Here is a 23,383-nt window from a genome sequence, read left to right as displayed (position 1 = left end):
GATACTGATGATGGAGGAGACAGGCGGTCACCAGATACTGATGATGGAGGGGACAGTCGATCACCAGATACTGATGATGGAGGAGACGGGCGGTCACCAGATACTGATGATGGAGGAGACGGGCAGTCACCAGATACTGATGATGGAGGGGACAAGCGGTCACCAGATACTGATGATGGAGGAGACGGGCGGTCACCAGATACTGATGATGGAGGAGACGGGCGGTCACCAGATACTGATGATGGAGGAGATGAGGGTCACCAGATACTGATGATGGAGGGGACAGTCGATCACCAGATACTGATGATGAAAGGGACGGGGGTCACCAGATACGGATGATGGAGGGGACGGAGGGGTCACCAGATACTGATGATGGAGGGGACGAGCGGTCACCAGATACTGATGATGGAGGAGACGGGCGGTCACCAGATACTGATGATGGAGGAGACGGGCGGTCACCAGATACTGATGATGGAGGAGATGAGCGTCACCAGATACTGATGATGAAAGGGACGGGGGTCACCAGATACTGATAATGGAGGGGACGGAGGGGTCACCAGATACTGATGATGGAGGGGACGAGCGGTCACCAGATACTGATGATGGAGGAGACGGGCGGTCACCAGATACTGATGATGGAGGAGACGGGCGGTCACCAGATACTGATGATGGAGGAGATGAGGGTCACCAGATACTGATGATGGAGGGGACGGAGGTCACCAGATACTGATGATGGAGGAGACGGGGATCATCAGATACTGATGATGGAGGAGACGGGCGGTCACCAGATACTGATGATGGAGGAGACGGAGGTCACCAGATATTGATGATGGAGGAGACGGGCGGTCACCAGATACTGATGATGGAGGGGACGGAGGGGTCACCAGATACTGATGATGGAGGAGATGAGGGTCACCAGATACTGATGATGGAGGGGACGGGCGGTCACCAGATACTGATGATGGAGGGGACGGGCGGTCACCAGATACTGATGATGGAGGGGACGGGCGGTCACCAGATACTGATGATGGAGGGGACAGTCGATCACCAGATACTGATGATGGAAGAGACGGGCGGTCACCAGATACTGATGATGGAGGGGACGGGCGGTCACCAGATACTGATGATGGAGGGGACAGTCGATCACCAGATACTGATGATGGAAGAGACGGGCGGTCACCAGATACTGATGATGGAGGGGACGGGCGGTCACCAGATACTGATGATGGAGGGGACGGGCGGTCACCAGATACTGATGATGGAGGGGACAGAGGTCACCAGATACTGATGATGGAGGGGACGGGGTCACCAGATACTGATGATGGAGGGGACGGGGGTCACCAGATACTGATGATGGAGGGGACGGGGGTCACCAGATACTGATGATAGAGGGGACGGGCGGTCACCAGGTACTGATGATGGAGGCGGCGGGCGGTCACCAGATACTGATGATGGAGGTGACGGGCAGTCATCAGATACTGATGATGGAGGCGGCGGGCGGTCACCAGATACTGATGATGGAGGCGACGGGCAGTCATCAGATACTGATGATGGAGGGGACGGGGGTCACCAGATACTGATGATGGAGGGGACGGGCGGTCACCAGATACTGATGATGGAGGCGACGGGCAGTCATCAGATACTGATGATGGAGGCGGCGGGCGGTCACCAGATACTGATGATGGAGGTGACGGGCAGTCACCAGATACTGATGATGGAGGCGACGGGCGGTCAACAGATACTGATGATGGAGGCGACGGGCAGTCATCAGATACTGATGATGGAGGCGGCGGGCGGTCACCAGATACTGATGATGGAGGTGACGGGCGGTCACCAGATACTGATGATGGAGGTGACGGGCGGTCACCAGATACTGATGATGGAGGGGACGAGCGGTCACCAGATATTGATTGGATTTACATTCTCCTTTTATTCAGTCACTTTGCATTTGTTAATTAATAATAATTTATTTTAACCCTTCTATTACTAACAGCATTCTTCCTTTACAGCATTCTACACAGTGGCCTAAGATATTTGAACAGTTCTATAGGTTCACAAAAGCTTTCATGTGATGCCTTTAGGTTTCCACTATGTCACACTGGAGTCTTCTGCAGTGTGGATGAATTTATGAATTCTGTAAAAAGAATAAGGCTCATGGTGTAAATTTACCTTTGCTGCTTTGAAAGTAACGCCGGCTCTTCTTCTGTACCACATATCCGCAATAATTTTTCTGGTCACAGCTGACATCAGGTAAATAGGGTGATCGGCAGATTTAAAATCTTTTTTTCATCTTCAATAGCATTTCCCATATTCCAAACAAGAATATTGTTTATTTACCAAGGGAATTCTCAGAAAATGTTTTATTTCTTGGTAAGCCATTTTTCACATATAGACCATCAAAAAACCGGTTTATCTAATGTATGACTTCTTTCATGTTTCACATGACCAGATTTATCTGTAAAACATTTCCCACATATTGAACACGAGTACGGCTTCTCTCCTGTGTGAATTCTCTGATGTTTAATTAGATCTGATTTATTTGTAAAACATTTCCCACATTCTGAACATGTATATGGCTTCTCTCCTGTGTGAATTCTATAATGTTTAACAAGATTTGATTTTTTTGAGAAACACCTCCCACATTCTGAACAAGAATACGGCTTCTCTCCAGTGTGACTTCTTTCATGTATAACAAGACTTGATCGATCAGTAAAGCACTTTCCACATTCCGAACATGAATATGGTTTCTCCCCGGTATGAATTCTGTCATGTCTAATCAGATGTGATTTATTAATGAAATGTTTCCCACACATTAAACATGAATACGGCTTCTCTCCTGAGTGAATTCTCTCATGTGCAACCAGATGTGATTTGTTTATAAAGCATTTCCGACATTCTGCACATGAGTACGGCTTCTCTCCTGTCGGAACTCTCTCATGTGGATTAGGGTTAGATTTATAATTAAAACATTCACCAAGGCCTGAATAGGATTTTGGTTTCTCCCCTCTGTGATCTGCTCTCTGGGTGCAATGATCGAAGCTCCTTGTAAACTGTTTGCCAAATTGAAACAGTTTTCCTTCTTTTTGTCCAGTAATGTTAACAATCTGTGATTGGTCCGGAGAAGGTGCTTCATAATTAGGAGGATTATATGATGGATATGGACTGTGGAGTTCCGGATGTAGATTAAGGGCGTTGAGGTTTTCTTCGGAGGAGCGCTGTACAGCATCGCCCACTTTGTAATTTAGTGATAACATGAGGTTTTCAGCACTTATTTTGCTTGGATATTCTGTAAAGGTTAAAAAAATGCATATTGTGATTTAAAAAGCAAACAAACATAAAATTGACATGTGTAAGGCTAATTTCACATTAGCGTTTTTTTGCGCAGTGCTTCGTGCGCAATAGAAATGCATCATGCGTTTTTGCATGCATTTGTTTTAAGCGCATGTGTTATAACCAGTTTCTTGCCATGTTTACTCTTAAAAAGCATGAGTGCGCAAACGCACGCATGTCCATGTGCACGCCTGCGTTCCCATAGATTGTAACACTTTTTTTGACACATTCCGTGCGCAAGTGAACGCATGCGTTTTTTTTACGCCGTTGGACAGTCCAAAAAATAAAACAGGTTGCGTCTGGCGCGTCTAGACGCACACCTGAAAAAATGCATGTGCACGATAACGCAGCCGAACGCATGCAAACGCAAGACCATGCGCACGCCATGTTAAACATAGGTGCACATGACGCATGCGCACGGATGCACACGATGCGCTGCGCAAAAAAACCCTAATGTGAAACCAGCCTAACTTTCTAATAGACTGGAAATACTCCTGCAGTTTTGGTGCCAAAGCCCAAAGTGGATTCAACCGTAGAGGGAAATAAAAGTCCTTCCAAAAAAAAATATACCCCAAACTGGTAGCGTTTTAAAGTTTTATGTAGCACTTTAAGGCTAGAAACGAGTGCAGTTTTTGGTACAGAGGTAGAAGAGGACAGATTAGGTCTACCTTGCACCTGCAGGACTTTGTGCTCCTGTCCCTGTAATGATCAGAGGCAGCAGCGGCATGGAGGACATTATACAGCTGTACCAAGAGGTGCACCGGTGAAATAGTGTGAGGGTATGTTCCCAAGATCAGTAAACGTTGTAGACTGGATGCTCTGTACATCTGCAGCATCAAACCTGCAGCAGTCAGATGTTACAGCATAGTGGAGGGGATTTCAAGAAATCCCATGCCCACTATGCGCGCACAGACGCCTCCAGCTTCCCTGCGGAGACGCACATGCGGTGCGTCTTTCCAGACCGCAGCGTGTCTATCTGTGTAGCGGAGACACTCCGTCTCTGCAGCGTAAATTATCCATTCACTATCACTAGATGCGGTAAAACCGCATTATCTTTCTAGTCACATGTGTATTAAGTGTGGGAACGCAGATTACTACGCATGTGAACTAATTTAAATAAAGGTGTACCTTGTGACACAGCCGGAAGTTCACGTACACTGCAGTTCTTGTAATGAGCTGAGCTGATCGCGAAAACGTCCGTGCACGTGACCGCCAGGGACGGGGTTATCTCCGGTCACTAGCCAAGTTCTCATGCTTAGCTGACCGCGAAAACGTAAGTTCATGTGACCGCCGGGGACGTCTCCGGTCATCATCTTCAAGCTCCGCTGTGTCTGGATGTCAGGCTGAGTGGTGGCATAATGCCACCTTTCAGCCAAAGGCATCCATATGTCTCAGAGCTGGACTCATGGGACAGTATGTACCGTATATACTCATGTACATGCCGATATTTTCAGCACAATTTTTTGTGCTGAAAACACCCCCCCTCGGCTTATACACGAGTCAATTGTCCCAGAAAGCTGGTGGGGGAGGGGGAGCGGCGGTCACAGAGGCAGGAGCCGGCGGCTGCAGCTAAATCCTGTGCCGCTACCATAATAGCACACAGTGCCAGCCACACCCGCCGGCTTCCAGCAACATACCCACCTTCCTGCGTGCCCTTCACTGCATCTCATTCATTACGGCGCCAGCAGCTCTTACAGCAGAGCGATCACGTGGCACCGATCATTAAGGTAATGAATATGCACGCCTCTCCACTCCCATAGGTATGGAGTGCATACAGTATTCATTACCTCAATGAACGGGGCCACGTGATCGCAGCAAAAGCTGCTAGTGCCAGAACGAGATCCAGCGAGGGCGCGCAGGCAGGACAGTGGGAGCCATGCCTACAATGACAGGGACTGGGGGAGCCGTGCATACAAAGACAGGGACTGGGGGTGCCACTCATACTAGGACAGGGACCGGGGGGTGCCACGCATGCCAGGACAGGGACCGGGGTGCCACGCATGCCAGGTCAGGGACCGGGGGTGCCACGCATACAATGACAGGGACCGGGGGTGCCACGCATACAGTGACAAGGACCGAGGGAGCCGTGCATACAAAGACAGGGACTGGGGGTGCCACTCATACCAGGTCAGGGACCGGGGGTGCCACTCATACCAGGACAGGGACCGGGGGTGCCACTCATACCAGGACAGGGACCGGGGGAGCCATGCATACCAGGACAGGGATGAGGGAACAAAGCATACTCGGCTTATACTTGAGTCAATAAGCTTACCCAGTTTTTCGTGGCAAAATTAGGTGCCTCAGCTTATACTCGGGTTGGCTTATACTTAAGTGTATGCGGTATATCTTCTTGGCGGATAGGTAAGAACATTGTTCCTTTTTAATTTTTTAATTTTCCTACAGAAGACGAGGGCGTCGGTGGAATAGGCGATGCAGTAAGTATGGTTTAATTAAGATCTATTAAAGGAGTCTGTGTGATTATTTCAATTAAAATAATTTATTCTGGCTGTGTATTTAGACGCCTCTCCATTACTAAGCTGTGGGCTTGATGTCACCAGACAATACAAAGGTGACATCAACCTTACAAATATTACCCCACTTGTCATCGCTACAGGGCAAGTGGGAAGAGCTGGGTAAAGTGCCACAATTGGCGCATCTTTGGATGTGCCAATTGTGGGGCAGCTGCGGGCTGCTATTTTTATGATGGTGAGGGTAAAAGTCCATGGGCCTCGCCAGTCTGAGAATACCTGCTGCAGCTGTCTGCTTTTTCCTTGGCTGGCTAACAAAAAGGGGGATCCCATGCAGTTTTTTTGGAGGGGATCCCACTATTTTTGCTAACCATCCAAGGTAAGCAGACTGCTGCGGCCTGGTATTATCAGGATGGTAAGGTTCATGGATATTGGATCTTTACCAGTCTTTAGCCGCTATGTGTCACATGTAGCGAGATCGCTGGCGAGATCGCTGTTGCGTCACAAAAACGGTGATGAGCTAGCGATCTCGCTATGTGAGACGGGGGCTCAATTTATGCTTTGGAGACTGAGCGTCTCCGCAACATAAATAGACATTCTGTGATCTGGAAAGACGCTCCACATGTCCGTTTACGCAGGGAAGCCGCGGGCGGCTCTGAACACATAGTGGAGATGGGATTTCTTGAAATCCCATCCACTATGCTTTAACATCTGGACGCTGTGGATGTACGGAGCGTCCAACCCACAGCGTTTACTGACCGTGGGAACATACCATTATAGCTTCTCATTTTTTTTAGGTCGGTCACCAAGTAGCATAATAAGATATCTAAAAAGTTCAGACTTTTACAAACATTGTAATACTTGCAGCTTTATATTGGGGATTTTTTTTTTCATTTAAAGAATGGGAAGAGCGGTGTGATGTAGAATTGTGTGTTTATATTTTTTTCTATTACATTTTTTACATGTCTAAGGCTACTTTCACACATCAGGTTTTCGGCGTCAGGCGCGATCCGGCGTCGTGCCGGAACGCCGGATCCGGCAAATGTTTCGTAAAACCGGATGTGACGGATCCGGTTTTCTGCCGGATCCGTCTTTTTCTTGACAGACAAAACCGGATCCGTCTCATCCGGTTCATCCGTTTTTCTATCCGTTTTTCGACGGATTACGCCGGATGCGGTTTTTAAAATTGACCCTTGTGGCCTTCCGAACGGGATTGGCTACTGGAAAACTATATATAGCGTGTTCCTACAGCCCTTCTTTGACAGGTTGGAGAGGAGAAAGTGCAGGTTGGAGAGAAGAGCAAGTTACTGGCGAAGATGGATGTTGTCATTGGAAATATTTTGAAGAATTTGGCGGATTTTACAGCGGAGGCGAATCGTTTGAGGGTGATTGTTCTGGAGAAGGAGACAGCGAGACAGCAGCGCATCAGGCATCGTAGACGACGTTTGTGGATCCACCCCATCACAGCCAAGAGAATGACGCGTGGGGTCTATTCTACACTCTGCATGGACCTTCGACGAAACCCGGATAAATTTTTTGGATATGTTAGGATGAAAATGGAGAATTTTGATTACTTGGTGGAGCGCATTGCACACCTCATAAGAAAAGCGGACACCTATTGCCGCTTCTCTGTTTCACCCGCAGAGCGTCTGATGGTGACTTTAAGGTAAGCCACATTTATTGGATGTGATCGCATCAGAGCACACTTTCACTGCAATCTTGTTGGTGGTAGTATGTATCTCCAAGTGTTATAGGTCAGTTTTGGTATGTAATGCTGTGATTTAAAACTAATTTATTGTTTTTTAATTCCCCACAGATTTCTTGCAACTGGAGAATCCCTTTCGTCACTGCATTTCCAGTACAGACTCGGGATTTCCACCATATCTGGAATTGTGAAGTACACATGCCGTGCACTGTGGGACTCCTTAGCTGAAGAGTTTTTACCAGAGCCCACAACAGAGAGGTGGATTGAAATTGCTGACAAGTTTCAACAGATATATCAGTTTCCAAACTGCTTGGGCGCTGTGGACGGGAAACATATCCGCATTGTAAAGCCAGCTGGATCGGGATCGGAATATTTCAATTACAAGAAATATTTTTCCATTGTCCTCATGGCCATCGCTGACGCGGAATACAAATTTATTGCGGTTGATATTGGGGCCTATGGCCGCTCCAATGACTCTCAAGTTTTCAAACTGTCTGCCATGGGGCGTAAACTGTATGGAAACACCTTCCAGTTCCCACCACCTAGACCGCTGCCGCAAACATCTGGTCCACCTATGCCATTTGTCTGTGTAGGGGATGAAGCCTTCCAGCTGTCAGAACACCTTTTGAAACCGTACTCTAGCAGAGGATTGACAAGACCAAAACGCATTTTTAATTACCGCCTCACAAGAGCAAGAAGAATGGTTGAATGTACCTTTGGTATTCTGACAGCCAAATGGCGGGTCCTATTGACTGCGATCAACCTCAAGACAGAAACTGTGGACGAGGTGATCAAAGCGTGCGTGGTACTCCACAATTTTGTTATCTGCAAGGAACCCATTTCCATTGAGGACACCTCTGAAGAAACCACCTTGCAAGATTACCATGACATTACCAATAGAAGTTCTGTGACGGTTTCAGTAATGAGGGACAATTTTGCACTATACTTTATGTCACCTCAAGGCAGAGTACACTGGCAGGATGACAGAGTGTGAAAGATTTGTGCCCTAACCAAACTTGTGTACCTTCTGTACCAACAGTATATACCTTTGCCAACCAAAGTTGGCTATCTTGTCATGGTCTCTATTTTTAGCTTTAGGCCACAGGTGTGTACCTGGTTGTGTTTTATGCAAAGTATTTCACCTTTTAACAAAAGTTGTGTACATTGTTAGGAAATCACCAACAATAAACACAACTTTTTAGGTGAAATACTTTGCTTCAAACACAACCAGGAACACAACTGTGGCAAAAAGCGAAAATGTACCCACAGTTATATACCTAGTTTTGAATACCATTTCACCTTTTAAATACCCTGTATTTAACCTTTTTCGCCGCAGAAAGAAATGACAGACAACCAGTGTAAAATAATTTAACTTTTATTGAAAAATGTTTTTTTTAGTAAACTTTTTTAAAATTTTAATAAACTTGTTTAATAAAACTTTGAAACCATAAAACTGAAACCATAAAACTGGTCATTTTTATTTAAATACACACATTATAAATCTGTGTAGTGTGTGGTGGAAATACTGCTGTAGGGGCTGCGGGACACTTCGACACTGGGAGTGTGGAGAGAGGACTGGGATCGTGGTGGGGAAGGAACAGTTAGAAGGTGTGGAAAAAACTACAGAATGGGTGGACATGTGGGAAGCAGAAGAGGTGGTGGGTGGTGGAGTGGAGGGTTGGGCAGGGACTGTAGGAGCAGATGATGTTGATGGCAAGTTGTATGGGGAAGGAGTTTGGTACGGGGCAGGTTGCTGGAAGTGGGGAGATGTCTGGTACGGGGCAGGTTGCTGGAAGTGGGGAGATGTCTGGTACTGGGGAGGTTGCTGGTACTGGGGAGTTTGCAGGTACTGGGGAGTTTGCAGGTACTGGGGAGTTTGCAGGTACTGGGGAGTTTGCAGGTACTGGGGAGGTTGCTGGTGCTGGGGAGGTTGCTGGTGCTGGCGAGGTTGCTGGTGCTGGCGAGGTTGCTGGTGCTGGGGAGGTTGCTGGTGCTGGCGAGGTTGCTGGTGCTGGGGAGGTTGCTGGTGCTGGGGAGGTTGCTGGTGCTGGGGAGGTTGCTGGTGCTGGGGAGGTGGATGGTGCTGGGGAGGTGGATGGTGCTGGGGAGGTGGATGGTATGTAATAGGAGGGGGAGGATGGAAAGTGGCTGGAGGGGGTGTAGATGTAATAGGAGGGGGAGGATGGAAAGTGGCTGGAGGGGGTGTAGATGTAATAGGAGGGGGAGAATGGAAAGTGGCTGGAGGGGGTGCAGGTGGAGGAACTACTGTGGTGGGAGGAGGAGGTTGGGAGGTAACTTGCTGGAGAGCAGCGTGGCATGAATGCATTACATGCATCTGCTGGGCAGGAGAGAGCGTTTCCATGCGCTCCACAACAGACCTGAAAAAGGTGTGGTTTGGCGAAGATCTTGCTTCTGAATGCATGGTTTGCAGAAGTGTCTTCACCTCCAGAATGCTGGAGTTGATCTGCTGATAGCCTGCGGAGATTTGCTCTGACAAGACTTTTAGACAGTTCTGGAAAGATGCATTCAGATGCAAGAACTCTGGGGCATAAGTCTTTTCCTGACCCCTCTGCCGCTGCCACCCAGTACCCGCAGGTGTACTAGAGGTGGCAGGGGCAGAAGGGTGGGGTAAAGGGAAAGCGATCTCCTCACCAGCAGCTTCATGTAATGTAGGCGGCCACGATGCTCCTGTGCTGGTGGATGGGACAGATGGGTCGAATGTGTGGGAAGGCTGTGAAGGTGCAGATGTACCGGGGCGGTCGAAGTGTCCCTCGGTGCCGGTCTCCTCAGGGATCGCCTCAGAAGGGTCCAATCGTGCAGGCTCCCGAGTGCTGCTCACCGTGCTGTGGAATAAAGAGAAAAAAAAACAATTAAAATACTGACATGGTATGGCCCTGGCTGAAAAAAAAATTTACATCTAACATTTGTTTTCACATGTGGTGTGTAATATTTACCTTCTGGTGACCATTGTTTCCCGGAGGAACGACAGGGCTTCTGCGTACTTGTACTTGCTCCTGCGTCCTCCAGATCCACTCGGGGCCCGCATCTCTTTATTGAACTCCTTCTTGAAACGATCTCTCACAGACCGCCACCGATTCACAATTCTGTTCCCTGAAACGAGAAAGGACAAAGTGGTTAGTATACAACATCAGTGTTTCCCAAACTCCAGTCCTCATGGTCCCCAGGGGTCATGTTTTCAGGATTTCCATAGTAAATAGAAATCCTGAACACATGATCCGTGGGGACCACGAGGACTGGAGTTCGGGAAACACTGGTTTACATCAAGCAACCGGTACTGTATATACTTACGCTCTTTAATCTGGGCCCGAGCTTCGAGGTCCTCCCAGCGGCCCACAAGGAGCGAACAGATTTCCTCCCAGAGTCGTCGGGTAACGATCAGGTCAGCGTGGCGGCGGTCAGCCATATTCCAGAGCGGCTCCCTTTCTCTGACGAGATCGATGAGGCGGTCCACATCGAGTCCTCCATCCTCACCGTCAGAGTCGGGAGCACGCTGTGAAGGCTGTTAAAGAAAAAGACAAAAATAACATAATTAGCCTCCACAAAAGAAATGAAATAAAAAGTGCAAAAAAACAAAGCAAAAATATTTATACTTACACGCTGGTGACCGCCGCGTTGCTGTCGCCGACGACCCTGGGAGGCACTGCGAGGACCTCTTGGCCGAGCACCAGATTGGGAAGACTAGAGAAGAAAGCAAAAAATGTTATGTCTTTGGATGTAGGCATTTGTTTGCTGTGTGTGGTCTGCAGAACATTGTTTTCTATGTGTTGTGTGTAGTGTGATGTTGTGTTTCTGCGTTTGATGCAAAAAACTTACCAATTGTGAGCCCACTCCAAGTGTCTGTCCACCCCTTCCTTCTTCTTCTGGGAGCTCCTCTTCATCTTGTGAATCCTGTTTTGAAATAAAAGGCAATGAATAGACATATATTACAGAGATGATGGATTTTGGAAATAAAAACTTACCGTCAAACGCTGACGATGCGAGGGAGGGCTCCCAGAAGAAGATGTGCTGTCTTCCTGGTGGCCACACTCCATGCCTGTGGGTGGTGTTCCAGCTGCTGCCATTGCTGCTGCTGCTGCTGCTGCATCTATTGGGCGGCTGTTGAATAAAGAGAAACAAAGGGCCAATGAATATCTTGATATTCAATAGCCCTAGTTTGGAGGAATGGGGAATTTGATAATTACCGTCTCTCATCTGCTGCTGGCCTCCCCTCCTCAGCATGTTCCATTTGCTGCTCCATTTGGGGTGGTGGTGGTGATGATGGTGCTGCAGTGGTCTCCTGCTTCGCTTGGTTGCTTTCTTGGGTGGCATGTTGGGTGTGGCTGTGGGTCCCACTGTCTTGCTTTTATATATGTCTTGTGGGCAGAGCTACTGAGCATGCTCAGACCAAAAAAACCGGATCCGGCCACCGGATCCGGCTTTCGCCGGATCAGGCACATTGCGGCGCTCATAGGCTTTCATTGTGTGAAAAAGCCGGACGTGCCGGATCCGGCGCGTCCGGCTTTTTCGCCGGCGACAAAAAACGTTACAGTAGCCGTTTTTTCCAGACGCCGGATCGCGACACATTGCCGGATCCGGCGAAAACCGGATGAAACGCATGGCCATACGGCGCGATCCGGCGCAAATGCAAGTCAATGGGGGGGAAACCGGATCCGGCATTGCATTTCGCCGGATCCGGTTTCTGTCAAAAGCGCCGGATCGCGCCTGACGGCGAAAACCTGATGTGTGAAAGAGGCCTAAGCCGCCCCAGGGAATCTACAATCACTTCATCGCTGCTGCAATACATGGACAATGTAGTGTTTATGTCATAGAATCATAGAGTTGGAAGGGACCTTCTGGGCCATCTGGTCCAACCCCCTGCTCAAAGCAGGATTCGCTAAATCATCCCAGACAGATGTCTGTCCAGCCTCTGTTGCTTGTGACTCATCGTTGCTTGTGACTTTCTTTAGGCCCCAACTCCAAAGACAGTCTATCGGCACACCAGACATCCCATCATCACAGGTGGCTGAAGTGACTGGCTGATGGATCCCAGTTATGGATCCCAGCTATTTCCTGTGAATCTACTTTCTGATGGTGAAAATCTGCTAAAATTGGACAACCCCTGAATTCACTTTCTAAAGTCATCATCACATACCTGCACTATTTTTTCCTTGAATTTCCTCTTCCACTTTTTTTATACACCGTGGATCGTCCCTGATCATCTCATCATCTTCTTCCTCTAGCTCCACTTTAATAATGGTCAGATCTTCTCCCTGATGTGTAAGAATTCAGATAGAAAAGTGTAACATCATCATAAGAGAACATGATAACTCTACGACTCCTGTGTAGAGTTGGTACCGAGCTCAGCTTCACCTACATGACGATTTTCTGGATTTCCTTCTGGGCGGTCCGGGGAATACAGAGGACGGGGACATCTCTCTGGGGTGCTTCTTTCATCTGTAGGAGACACATAAAGTCATTTGCATGTGATGATAGGATGATGGGAGTTGTACACAGATGATGCTCAAACCAGGCTTTTAATTCACAAACAATGAGTCTTACACGGCTGATCGTCCTCTGACTCTTCTTCATCTATAACTTCGACCTTAATAGACATCAGAGTAAAAAAAAAAAAAAAAAAGATTGGTAAATGAAATTTACTTCCATCTCTTTACAGCTGTATTTTGGTGAGAGCTCAGCCCCATCTACCTGATTCTCCTCTGGACGGTCCGGGGTACACTGAGGACGGGGACTTCTCTCTGGTGGGTTTCTCCTCCTGGATCCATCTGTGGGAGACACAGACACTCAGTGGTGGAGTCCATGACCAGCAGGAGATCCGTCTATCACACACTTCTCTCGTCACCTCCTGTTCAGGGTTTACTAAAGTTTTATTAAAAAGATGACCCAGACTTTCCCACCATCAGGGCTGATCATCTCAAAGAATTCTTATGAGAGGCCGATCACCAAAGCAAAAAGCTCATTTACTGAGGGAAATCACTATATAAACAGGACAAGTGCTGCCGAGAACATAACATTATATCCGCACAGGACAATCATGTAACTCTCATTCTGTGCGCATGGAAGCTGCATGGAGATAAAAGTAGGGACATCCGCACACGCTGACATCTAATGTACATAAAGTGTGATGTTACCGCCGGTCTGCTAGTTAGTAAAATACAAATTGCCTGATCACACAAGATCTGTTTAAGATCCGCTGCAAAAATTCCAGATTGTGAGATGAAGATTAATCACTTCTGAGCTGAGCACTCCATCCTCTGCGGCTAGTCCCTATACCAAGCACTCCATCCTCTGCGGCTAGTCCCTATACCAAGCACTCCATCCTCTGCGGCTAGTCCCTATACCAAGCGCTCCATCCTCTGCAGCTAGTCCCTATACCAAGCACTCCATCCTCTGCGGCTAGTCCCTATACCAAGCGCTCCATCCTCTGCGGCTACTCCCTATACCAAGCACTCCATCCTCTGCGGCTAGTCCCTATACCAAGCACTCCATCCTCTGCCGCTGGTCCCTATGCCAAGCACTCCATCCTCTGCGGCTGGTCCCTATACCAAGCGCTCCATCCTCTGCGGCTAGTCCCTATACCAAGCACTCCATCCTCTGCGGCTGGTCCCTATGCCAAGCACTCCATCCTCTGCGGCTAGTCCCTATACCAAGCACTCCATCCTCTGCGGCTGGTCCCTATACCAAGCACTCCATCCTCTGCGGCTAGTCCCTATACCAAGCACTCCATCCTCTGCGGCTGGTCCCTATGCCAAGCACTCCATCCTCTGCAGCTGGTCCCAATGCCAAGCACTCCATCCTCTGCGGCTGGTCCCAATGCCAAGCACTCCATCCTCTGCAGCTGGTCCCAATGCCAAGCACTCCATCCTCTGTGGCTGGTCCCAATGCCAAGCACTCCATCCTCTGCGGCTGGTCCCTATACCAAGCGCTCCATCCTCTGCAGCTAGTCCATATGTCAAGCACTCCATCTTCTGCGGCTGGTCGCTATGCCAAGCACTCCATCCTCTGCAGCTAGTCCCTATGCCAAGCACTCCATCCTCTGCAGCTAGTCCCTATGCCAAGCACTCCATCCTCGGTGACTAGTCGATATGCCAAGCACTCCATCCTCTGCGGCTGGTCCCTATTCCATGCACTCCATCCTCTGCAGCTGGTCCCTATGCCAAGCTCTCCACCCTCTGCGGCTGGTCCCTATGCCAAGCACTCCACCCTCTGTGGCTGGTCCCTATGCCAAGCTCTCCACCCTCTGCGGCTGGTCCCTATGCCTAGCACTCCACCCTCTGTGGCTGGTCCCTATGCCAAGCTCTCCACCCTCTGCGGCTGGTCCCTATGCCAAGTACTCAACCCTCTGCGGCTGGTCCCTATGCCAAGCTCTCCACCCTCTGCGTCTGGTCCCTATGCCAAACTCTCCACCCTCTGCGGCTGGTCCCTATGCCACGCACTCCATCCTCTGCAGCTGGTCCCTATGCCAAGCACTCCATCCTCTGCAGCTAGTCCCTATGCCAAGCACTCCCATCCTCTGCGGCTAGTCCCTATGCCAAGCACTCCCATCCTCGGTGACTAGTCGATATGCCAAGCACTCCATCCTCTGCGGCTCGTCCCTTTGCCAAGCATTCCATCCTATGCGGCTGGTCCTTATGCCAAGCACTCCATCCTCTCCAGCTGGTCCCTATACCAAGCACTCCATCCTCTGCGGCTGGTCTCTATGCCAAGCACTCCATCCTCTGCGGCTGGTCCCTATGTCAAGCACTCCCATCCTCTGCGGCTAGTCCCTATGCCAAGCACTGCCATCCTTTGCGGCTAGTCCCTATGCCAAGCACTCCATCCTCTGCGGATGGTGCCTATGCTAAGCACTCAATCCTCCATGACTAGTCGAAATGCCAAGCACTCAATCCTCTGCGGCTGGTCCCTATGTGAAGCACTCCATCCTCGGCAGCTAGTCCTTATGCTAAGCACTCCAATCCTTTGTGGCTGGTTCCTATGCCAAGCACTCCATCCTCTGCGGCTGGTCCCTTTACTAAGCACTCCATCCTCTGCGGCTGGTCCCTATACTAAGCACTCCATCCTCTGCGGCTGGTCGCTATGCTATGCACTCCATCTTCTGTGACTAGTCCATATGTCACTCCAACAAACGGTGGATGTCGCGTTGTGAGCTCATCCCCCACTGAACTACCACTAGGCAGTCCTAACGCCCTTATATTGGGACACATAAGGATACCTTGCACTATAAAAACTTTGTCCACAACTGCAAAAGGGGATTCTTATAACTCTCAGTTATTGCACTATAGCAACCTGGGTCAGCATACTTACTGACCACTTAAATGTATCCCCAAAAGGAGTGCCAATTGCCAAACGACCTCTTTCGATTCAACATGCTGGGTACCATCATTACAGAGCAGTCGGTACTTGATGAAGGTCTACTCTGGGACCAAAACGTTGTATCTTGGACTGCATTAAAATTTTTCACACTTATCTAAGTTGAGTGCCAAAGTTTTCTTTATACTATTTACGGTTTGGGATCCTACTTGAGCACCATTCACAGCTGTGCCACGATATATCTTCTATATAGTCCATATGCCAAGCACTCGATCCTCTGTAGCTGTGTCACTCTGCTCTTCTGCTACAGCAATGCGACGTTCTCATGTAACATCACTTTCCAGGACCTTTAGCAGAGATTCAGGTAACCGGCATTCATGTCTACTGCTGACTTCATCCCTGTTTTCTGCATTTTTCTGCTGCAAACACAGCTCTGCTATGTTGCTTGATCAGCTCTGCCATACTGTTGTGCGAGGTCTATAATTGTGGACTTTACTGCAAACCAGCTTTGCAATCGTGCTGGGTCAACGATACAATATCGGCTTCTTTTACAAAATTAACCTTGTTATCTCACTGGATCAACTCTTCCTTTGGACCTCGTGTGCAAAGCAGCTCAACAACTCTACCCAACTCTGACTCGGGCCGCCATTGCTTCTACTCCAAGTCCTCAGTTCCCATCGTTCCAGTTCTGCTCGTCCTGTTGCCGTCCGGCCACTATAGTTCCCATGTTCTGTCTGGGTTACCTGCTGCACTTCCAGACCAGGCACCTCGAGTATCTACCTCTCCATGTGAAATGCAGAACACTGACCTCACAGCTGGAACACGGGAGGCCATGGCATCCAGAATAGACAGAGATTTCCGTAGGGTCCAACCTTTGAAACTCTTAAAGTACTTGACAAGGACAGGAACTCAACCTCCTCCTGGTTTTCATGTAGAACATATAGAGCAGTGCGCACAGTCCACTGGATCTCACTTTCTGCTGCTGAATTTCTCTTGTTCCCCCCAACTTCAATCCCTCATCTTCTTCTCTTTATAAAATTTATAAACCATGATTCATTGCTCGATGGAAAGCGATGGCTGCATTACGCGCTGTGACCACAGGATAGATCGTCACACTCCTCGCGTTTTAAGAGCAGTACAGGTTTGTCCGTTTTTTGGAGTATGTTCACACATTGCAATTCCTTTGTAAGAATTCTACAACTGTCCCATTGATCTGAATATGCTTTGTGAAATCCATGTACATATTGCAAAAACAAATTTTGACATAAGACTGAATGTCCATAGTTTCTACAATCTTTGACAAATCAATAAACCCCAATGAAGGACAACATCAGACTACGAGGGAGCCCGTCAGGAGGATCTACCTCACCCTCCAGCGGCCCAAGCAGTCCGCAGGGCAACATCTACCGTACACCCACCACATCGAGCAGATACTTCAACTAACTGCATGAATACTCCTGCCAGCTATAAAGAAGCCGAGCAGCAGTGTTACACAGCTTGTTTACACAGGACTCAGCTTCTGATTTCTTGAGGACTCGCTCTAGGCAAATCCAGGAAAATGGCGGCCTGGTCCTCACCTGTCCCACTGTGCAGCTCCACTCCAGTCACCATTAGTGATTTCTACAAAGGCATCTTCTGCGTCTGGCGCAGACTACGCCCCACAACATCACAAGGCCTAGCTGATGCCTAAGATACCTTCTAGAGACCACACCAGCGACCGAACAAGGGAAGATGACTGGATCGGGGTGAGGCTGCACGGCAGGTCAGTGTAGGGATTTTTTGGCCTACATTTATTATGCTCCGGGGTTGGGAGAGACAAAATTCACATTCACTTTGCATCAAACAAATTTGGATCTGCAGCAGCTGTTGGCCAGATTCGCTCATCCGTGGTACCTCACTTCTGCTTCCGTGAGGCCAGGAAAGATGAGGGACACGCACTTGACAATGAGACCTGGTTCACATCCTAGAGGTCTGACCTGGGTGTCAGGAAGAGTCTTATTCCCGTAGTTCTTGATCTCCAGCTGCCAAACAGCTCACTGGGCAAATGAGGTGACGAGAAGCTGAAATATTAAAGGAAAAACTGCCCCCAACATAAAGAAATGTATGCATGACCTCCCCCAACATGACTGGGCAGCCTCTAATGCCTGTGACTCCTGCGTCCGCCTGTGCCCAGAGTAATGAACAAGTCTCATACACACAGCTCTCCTCACCTGGAGATGTGCGGGGCCGGTCGCCCTCCATCATGACGTCCTCGTACAGATCCTTGTGTCCTTCTAGATACTCCCACTCCTCCATGGAGAAATAGACGGTGACGTCCTGACACCTTACAGGAACCTGACACATACAAGGATAGCATCATTACCCAGAATCCTCCAGTGCCGGCCCTGTATAATGTCCCAGCAGTCACCTCTCCGGTCAGCAGCTCAATCATCTGGTTGGTAAGTCCTAGGATCTTCTTATTCCTCCTCCTATGTATCAGGGAGTGCGGGGGAGGATCTGTGATGAGGCTCCGCCTATTTCTCCGCCCTCCTGACTCATGGCTGCCGAGAGTCACACAGTCACCTGAGGACTTCTTCACCATTGTATAATCCTGTGTGAAGAGAGAAATGTCACATTGCCCTTTCCAGAGGATTATATTCTACGTCTTTCCACCCAAACTTCACTCATTAATCTACAAACTAGGTCTGGAAAGAGCTGAATAGTGATATTTATGCCTGGAAGTCTCCCTTTCAAGGACAGCATCTCCCTGTTTTTATGTATGTGGGGTTACCCTCCTTGAGGACAGTTCCTCATTCTCTTGGGCGATCATGGATAAAGGAAAATAACACCAATAAAGCCCCCCTACCCATTACACCTGCAGATTACGGTGGGATCGGCTGACATGTACTGGAGCCTCTCGGCTCTCCCGACAGATGATGATGGGACACAGAAGGATCCGGCCTGTGGAATTTCAGCTGCGGATCTTTTGGTTCTCCAAGAGATAAGCCGAGAGAGGTCGGCATCGGATATTGGCTCTCCTATAGACAATACAGGAGCACTTGGCCAAGCGTTTCAGAGTACGGGGACGTCGGGAGAGAGAGGGGTCGGCAGAACCCTCATTCATCCAGCAGTTCCTTAATGTGCATGGAGGGCTTTACGCTCATTGAGACCTGATCCCCCCACAGACCCAATCTCCTTAATTATAAGCTCTTTTTACTGTCCTGTCCTCAGTGACTAAACAACTTGTCCCGCTTCCATAACTTCCGTAAAGACCAGTAGAGCCAGGAACCTGGCCACTTTCTAGCTGCTGTAAAAGTGGGTTAACCCTGTACGGTCTGCGGCGTTAAACGACCCCCTGATGGGCTACAGATCTGACGATCAGCCGGCAGACTAGATAATAACATGTGCAGAGCCATGCTGGGCGCACACCGACAGGGACTGATCTTCAGTTCTTCCGTTCTTAGGAATGTCATTACATTGGACTCTGGCTTGATCGGATTCCTTCCTTTGATACAGTCATATGTAAAAGTTTGGGCACCCCTATTAATGTTAACCTTTTGTTAAAATGCAGATTGCACATTTTCTGTTAGTACAATAAACCTCATTTGAATCCAGAAATATAACTGAGTCCATCAGTTATTAGATATATGAAACTGAAATAGCTGTTGCAAAAACCAAAATTGTTATAAAGAAAAAAGGTTAACATTAATAGGGGTGCCCAAACTTTAACATATGACTGTATATTTTCCATTTTCTATTTCTGACTTGTTAAATAATAAACAAATGTGGAAAAGGGAAAAAAAAAAGAAAAGTTCACCTCTCCGGTCAGCAGGTAGAAGATCTCCAGGGTGAGTTTTAATAATACTTGAGTCCTCTCTTTATCCTTCTCCATCCTTGGTCGGTCATTTAGAAGAAGCAGAGCTGGGGGTTCAGGGACTGCTCGCACCTTTAGAGAACGGGGACAACAGTGGTGGAAAGTCAGGTTCACCACAAGAGCTATGGGGGTGTTCACAGAAGCCACAGTCATATGTGGATTGTGAATGGTGGCTCCGGTGTTATCTACTGTATATAGAGATGTTTTCAGCTCTTGCAATCCTGTCTGCGACGATAATGAGACCACTGAGAATTCTTCTGCTGTCAACATGAAGATTGCAATATTTCTATCAACATAAAAACCGGATTTAAACCCTTGGTTATTTTCATTGATGTGTGGAGCAAGTTTGTATGTTTTGATGTAGTAATTTGTGTCCATAGTCTGAGGGACAATGAATGGAGTGGACGTGTTATACAAGGCCCCATTCTTGGGATCGATGGCGGTCCTAGTGATCAGTCGCCTAATGGTCAGGGCATTGTTCTATGGGAAGGGAGTAACTTCAATTTTGGGAATTACCCTTTAAGCTGTTTGTTTTCTGATAGGTAGTAAAGCAGTTCCCTTCTGCAGGTTTTCGCTACTTGCAGTGGGTTCGGAAAGTCTTCACACCCCTTTACATTTTTCACTCTTTGTTCCGTTGCAGCCATTTGGTAAATTCAAAAAAGTTCATTTTTTCTCATTAATGTGCACTCTGCACCCCATCTTGACTAAAAAAAAAAGACAGAAATGTCGAAATTTTTGCAAATTTATTAAAAAAGAAAAGCTGAAATCTCACATGGTCATAAGTATTCAGCCCCTTTGCTCAGTATTGAGTAGACGCACCTTTGGAGCTAGTACAGCCATGAGTCTTCTTGGGAATGATGCCATAAGTTTCTCACCCCTGGGTTTGGGGATCCTCGGCCATCCTTCCATGCAGATCCTCTCCAGTTCCATCAGGCTGGATGGTGAACGTTGGTGGACAGCCATTTTCAGGTCTCTCCAGAGGTGCTCCATTGGGTTTAGGTCAGGGCTCTGGCTGGGCCAGTCAGGAATGGTCACAGAGTTGTTGTGAAGCCACTCCTTTGTATTTTAGCTGTGTGCTTAGGGTCATTGTCTTGTTGGAAGGTGAACCTTCGGCCAAGTCTGAGGTCCAGAGCGCTCTGGAAGAGGTTTTCATCCAGGATATGTCTGTACTTGGCCGCATTCATGTTTCCTTCAATTGCAACCAGTCGTCCTGTCCCTGCAGCTGAAAAGCACCCCCATAGCATGATGCTGCCACCACCATGTTTCACTGTGGGGATAGTATTGGGCAGGTAATGAGCAGTGCCTGGTTTTCTCCACACAAACCGCTTAGAATTTTCACCAAAAAGTTCTATCTTCATCTCATCAGTCCAGAGAATCTTATTTCTCATAGTCTGGGAGTCCGTCATGTGTTTTTTTAGCAAACTCTATGCGGGCTGTCATATGTCTGGCACTGAGGAGAGGCTTCCGTCAGGCCACTCTGCCATAAATGCCCGACTGGTGGAGGGCTGCATTGATAGGTGACTTTGTGGAACTTTCTCCCATCTCCCTACTGCATCTGTGGAGCTCAGCCACAGTGATCTTGGGGTTCTTCTTTACCTCTCTCACCAAGGCTCTTCTCCCACGATTGCTCAGTCTGGCTGGACGGCCAGGTCTAGGAAGACTTCTGGTGGTCCCAAACTTCTTCCATGTAAGGATTATGGAGGCCACTGTGCTCCTAGGAAGCTTGAGTACTGCAGACATTCTTTTGTAACCTTGGCCAGATCTGTGCCTTGCCACAATTCTGTCTCTGAGCTCCTTGGCCAGTTCCTTTGACCTCATGATTCTCATTTGGTCTGACATGCACTGTGAGCTGTGAGGTCTTATATAGACAGGTGTGCGCCTTTACACATCAAGTCCAATCAGTTTAATTACACACAGCTGGACACCAATGAAGGAGTAGAACCATCTCAAGGAGGATCACAAGGAAATGGATAGCATGTGACTTACATATGAGTGTCTGAGCAAAGGGGCTGAATACTGTGATATTTCAGTTTTTCTTTTTTTAATAAATTTGCAAAAAATGTTTTGTTTTTTTTCAGTGAAGATGGGGTGCAGAGTGCACATTAATGAGAAGAAATGAACTTTTTTGAATTTACCAAATGGCTGCAATGAAATAGTGAAAAATGTAAAGGGGTCTGAATACTTTCCACACCCACTGTATAATAAATGTCCTTGTTTCTTATAATAAATTATGTCATTTACAGAAGCTGCAGCAAAAATGCAGCAAAATTTCCCCAAACAACAAACCCTTGTGTAATCTTACCTTATGGCTGGATTCACACAAGGTGTTCTGTTATTTTTTTCCAGCTGTTTTTTTCAAATTTCCCAGAAGAAAAAATAAAAGCAGAAGAGCTGGGGAGCAGAAGAGCTGGGGAGCAGAAGAGCAGGAGGAGCAGAAGAGCTGGGGAGCAGAAGAGCTGGGGAGCAGAAGAGCAGGAGGAGCAGAAGAGCAGGGGAGCAGAAGAGCAGGAGGAGCAGAAGAGCTGGGGAGCAGAAGAGCTGGGGAGCAGAAGAGCAGGAGGAGCAGAAGAGCAGGGGAGCAGAAGAGCAGGAGGAGCAAAAGAGCAGGAGGAGCAGAAGAGCTGGGGAGCAGAAGAGCAGGGGGAGCTGGGGAGCAGAAGAGCAGGGGAGCAGAAGAGCTGTGGGGAGCAGAGAAGCAGAAGAGCTGGGGAGCAGAAGAGCAGGAGGAGCAGAAGAGCTGGGGAGCAGAAGAGCAGGGGGAGCAGAAGAGCTTCGGGGAGCAGAAGAGCAGGGGGAGCTGGGGAGCAGAAGAGCAGGGGAGCAGAAGAGCTGGGGAGCAGAAGAGCAGGAGGAGCAGAAAAGCTGGGGAGCAGAAGAGCAGGGGAGCAGAAGAGCAGGAGGAGCAGAAGAGCAGAAGAGCTGGGGGGAGCAGAGAAGCAGAAGAGCAAGGGAGCAGAAGAGCAGGAGGAGCAGAAGAGCAGGGGGAGCAGAAGAGCAGGGGGAGCAGAAGAGCTTCGGGGAGCAGAGAAGCAGGGGGAGCTGGGGAGCAGAAGAGCAGGGGGAGCAGAACAGCAGGAGGAGCAGAAGAGGTGGGGGAGCAGAAGAGCAGGGGAGCAGAAGAGCTGGGGAGCAGAAGAGCAGGGGGGAGCAGAGAAGCAGAAGAGCAGGGGAGCAGAAGAGCTGGGGAGCAGAAGAGCTGGGGGGAGCAGAGAAGCAGAAGAGCTGGGGGAGCTGTCCAGTCCACACTCTGTAGCTGGCAATGGTGAAGGACCTGTGATGATGTCACGGTCATGTGATTAGGACGGGAGGGACAGATCTTACCAGAGGAAAGCATAAGTGGTGCCTGAAGGACCTGTGATTAAGTCATGTGACTCCAGGGGGCGGGGCTCTTGTGCTGGGTAGTTTCTATGAAGAACAGAGCAAAAGATGGAGAGCCGGGGCATGCTGGGAGTTGTAGTTCTTGCGTTTTTTAACCAGTATTTCCTCTGATGTCACGGCCTGCCCTGAACATGCTGACACTTGTAGTTTTCGCTTACCCTCCTCCCACCCATCTATTAGAGAAATAATATCTCCCTAATAATTAGCCCCCGATCACCCCCTGGTGCCCTCCTGTCAGTGATCAGTCAGCTGTTCTGTCCTCCTAGCAGGGGCTGGCTGGCAAATTTTAGCTTGGGGCAAGCGCAATGCAGTGGCCCACTG

At 48.6% G+C, this 23,383-nt stretch overlaps 2 protein-coding genes across 2 annotated transcripts; both read right to left on the bottom strand.

Moving 5' to 3' along the window:
* Positions 1-1,904: 1,904 nt before the first annotated feature.
* On the bottom strand, positions 1,905-22,933 carry LOC141091583 (uncharacterized). The gene is made up of 9 exons (XM_073577247.1): positions 21,987-22,933; positions 19,628-19,756; positions 18,239-18,421; positions 18,042-18,165; positions 13,210-13,286; positions 13,063-13,105; positions 12,878-12,957; positions 12,656-12,773; positions 1,905-3,286 (listed from the first exon to the last, which is right to left on the bottom strand). The coding sequence occupies exons 2-9, from the start codon at positions 19,700-19,702 to the stop codon at positions 2,397-2,399; spliced, it is 1,590 nt and encodes a 529-aa protein (XP_073433348.1). The 5' UTR covers positions 19,703-19,756; positions 21,987-22,933; the 3' UTR covers positions 1,905-2,396.
* On the bottom strand, positions 8,809-10,655 carry LOC141091584 (uncharacterized). The gene is made up of 2 exons (XM_073577248.1): positions 10,458-10,655; positions 8,809-10,346 (listed from the first exon to the last, which is right to left on the bottom strand). The coding sequence occupies exons 1-2, from the start codon at positions 10,547-10,549 to the stop codon at positions 8,981-8,983; spliced, it is 1,458 nt and encodes a 485-aa protein (XP_073433349.1). The 5' UTR covers positions 10,550-10,655; the 3' UTR covers positions 8,809-8,980.
* Positions 22,934-23,383: the final 450 nt, after the last annotated feature.

Source organism: Dendrobates tinctorius, unplaced genomic scaffold (assembly GCF_039654945.1).
Source record: "Dendrobates tinctorius isolate UK_male_01 unplaced genomic scaffold, ASM3965494v1 ptg000055l, whole genome shotgun sequence".
Lineage (NCBI taxonomy): Eukaryota > Metazoa > Chordata > Amphibia > Anura > Dendrobatidae > Dendrobates > Dendrobates tinctorius.
The sequence above is the reverse complement of the archived record's forward strand: the minus strand, read 5'-3'. Positions and strand labels throughout refer to the sequence as shown.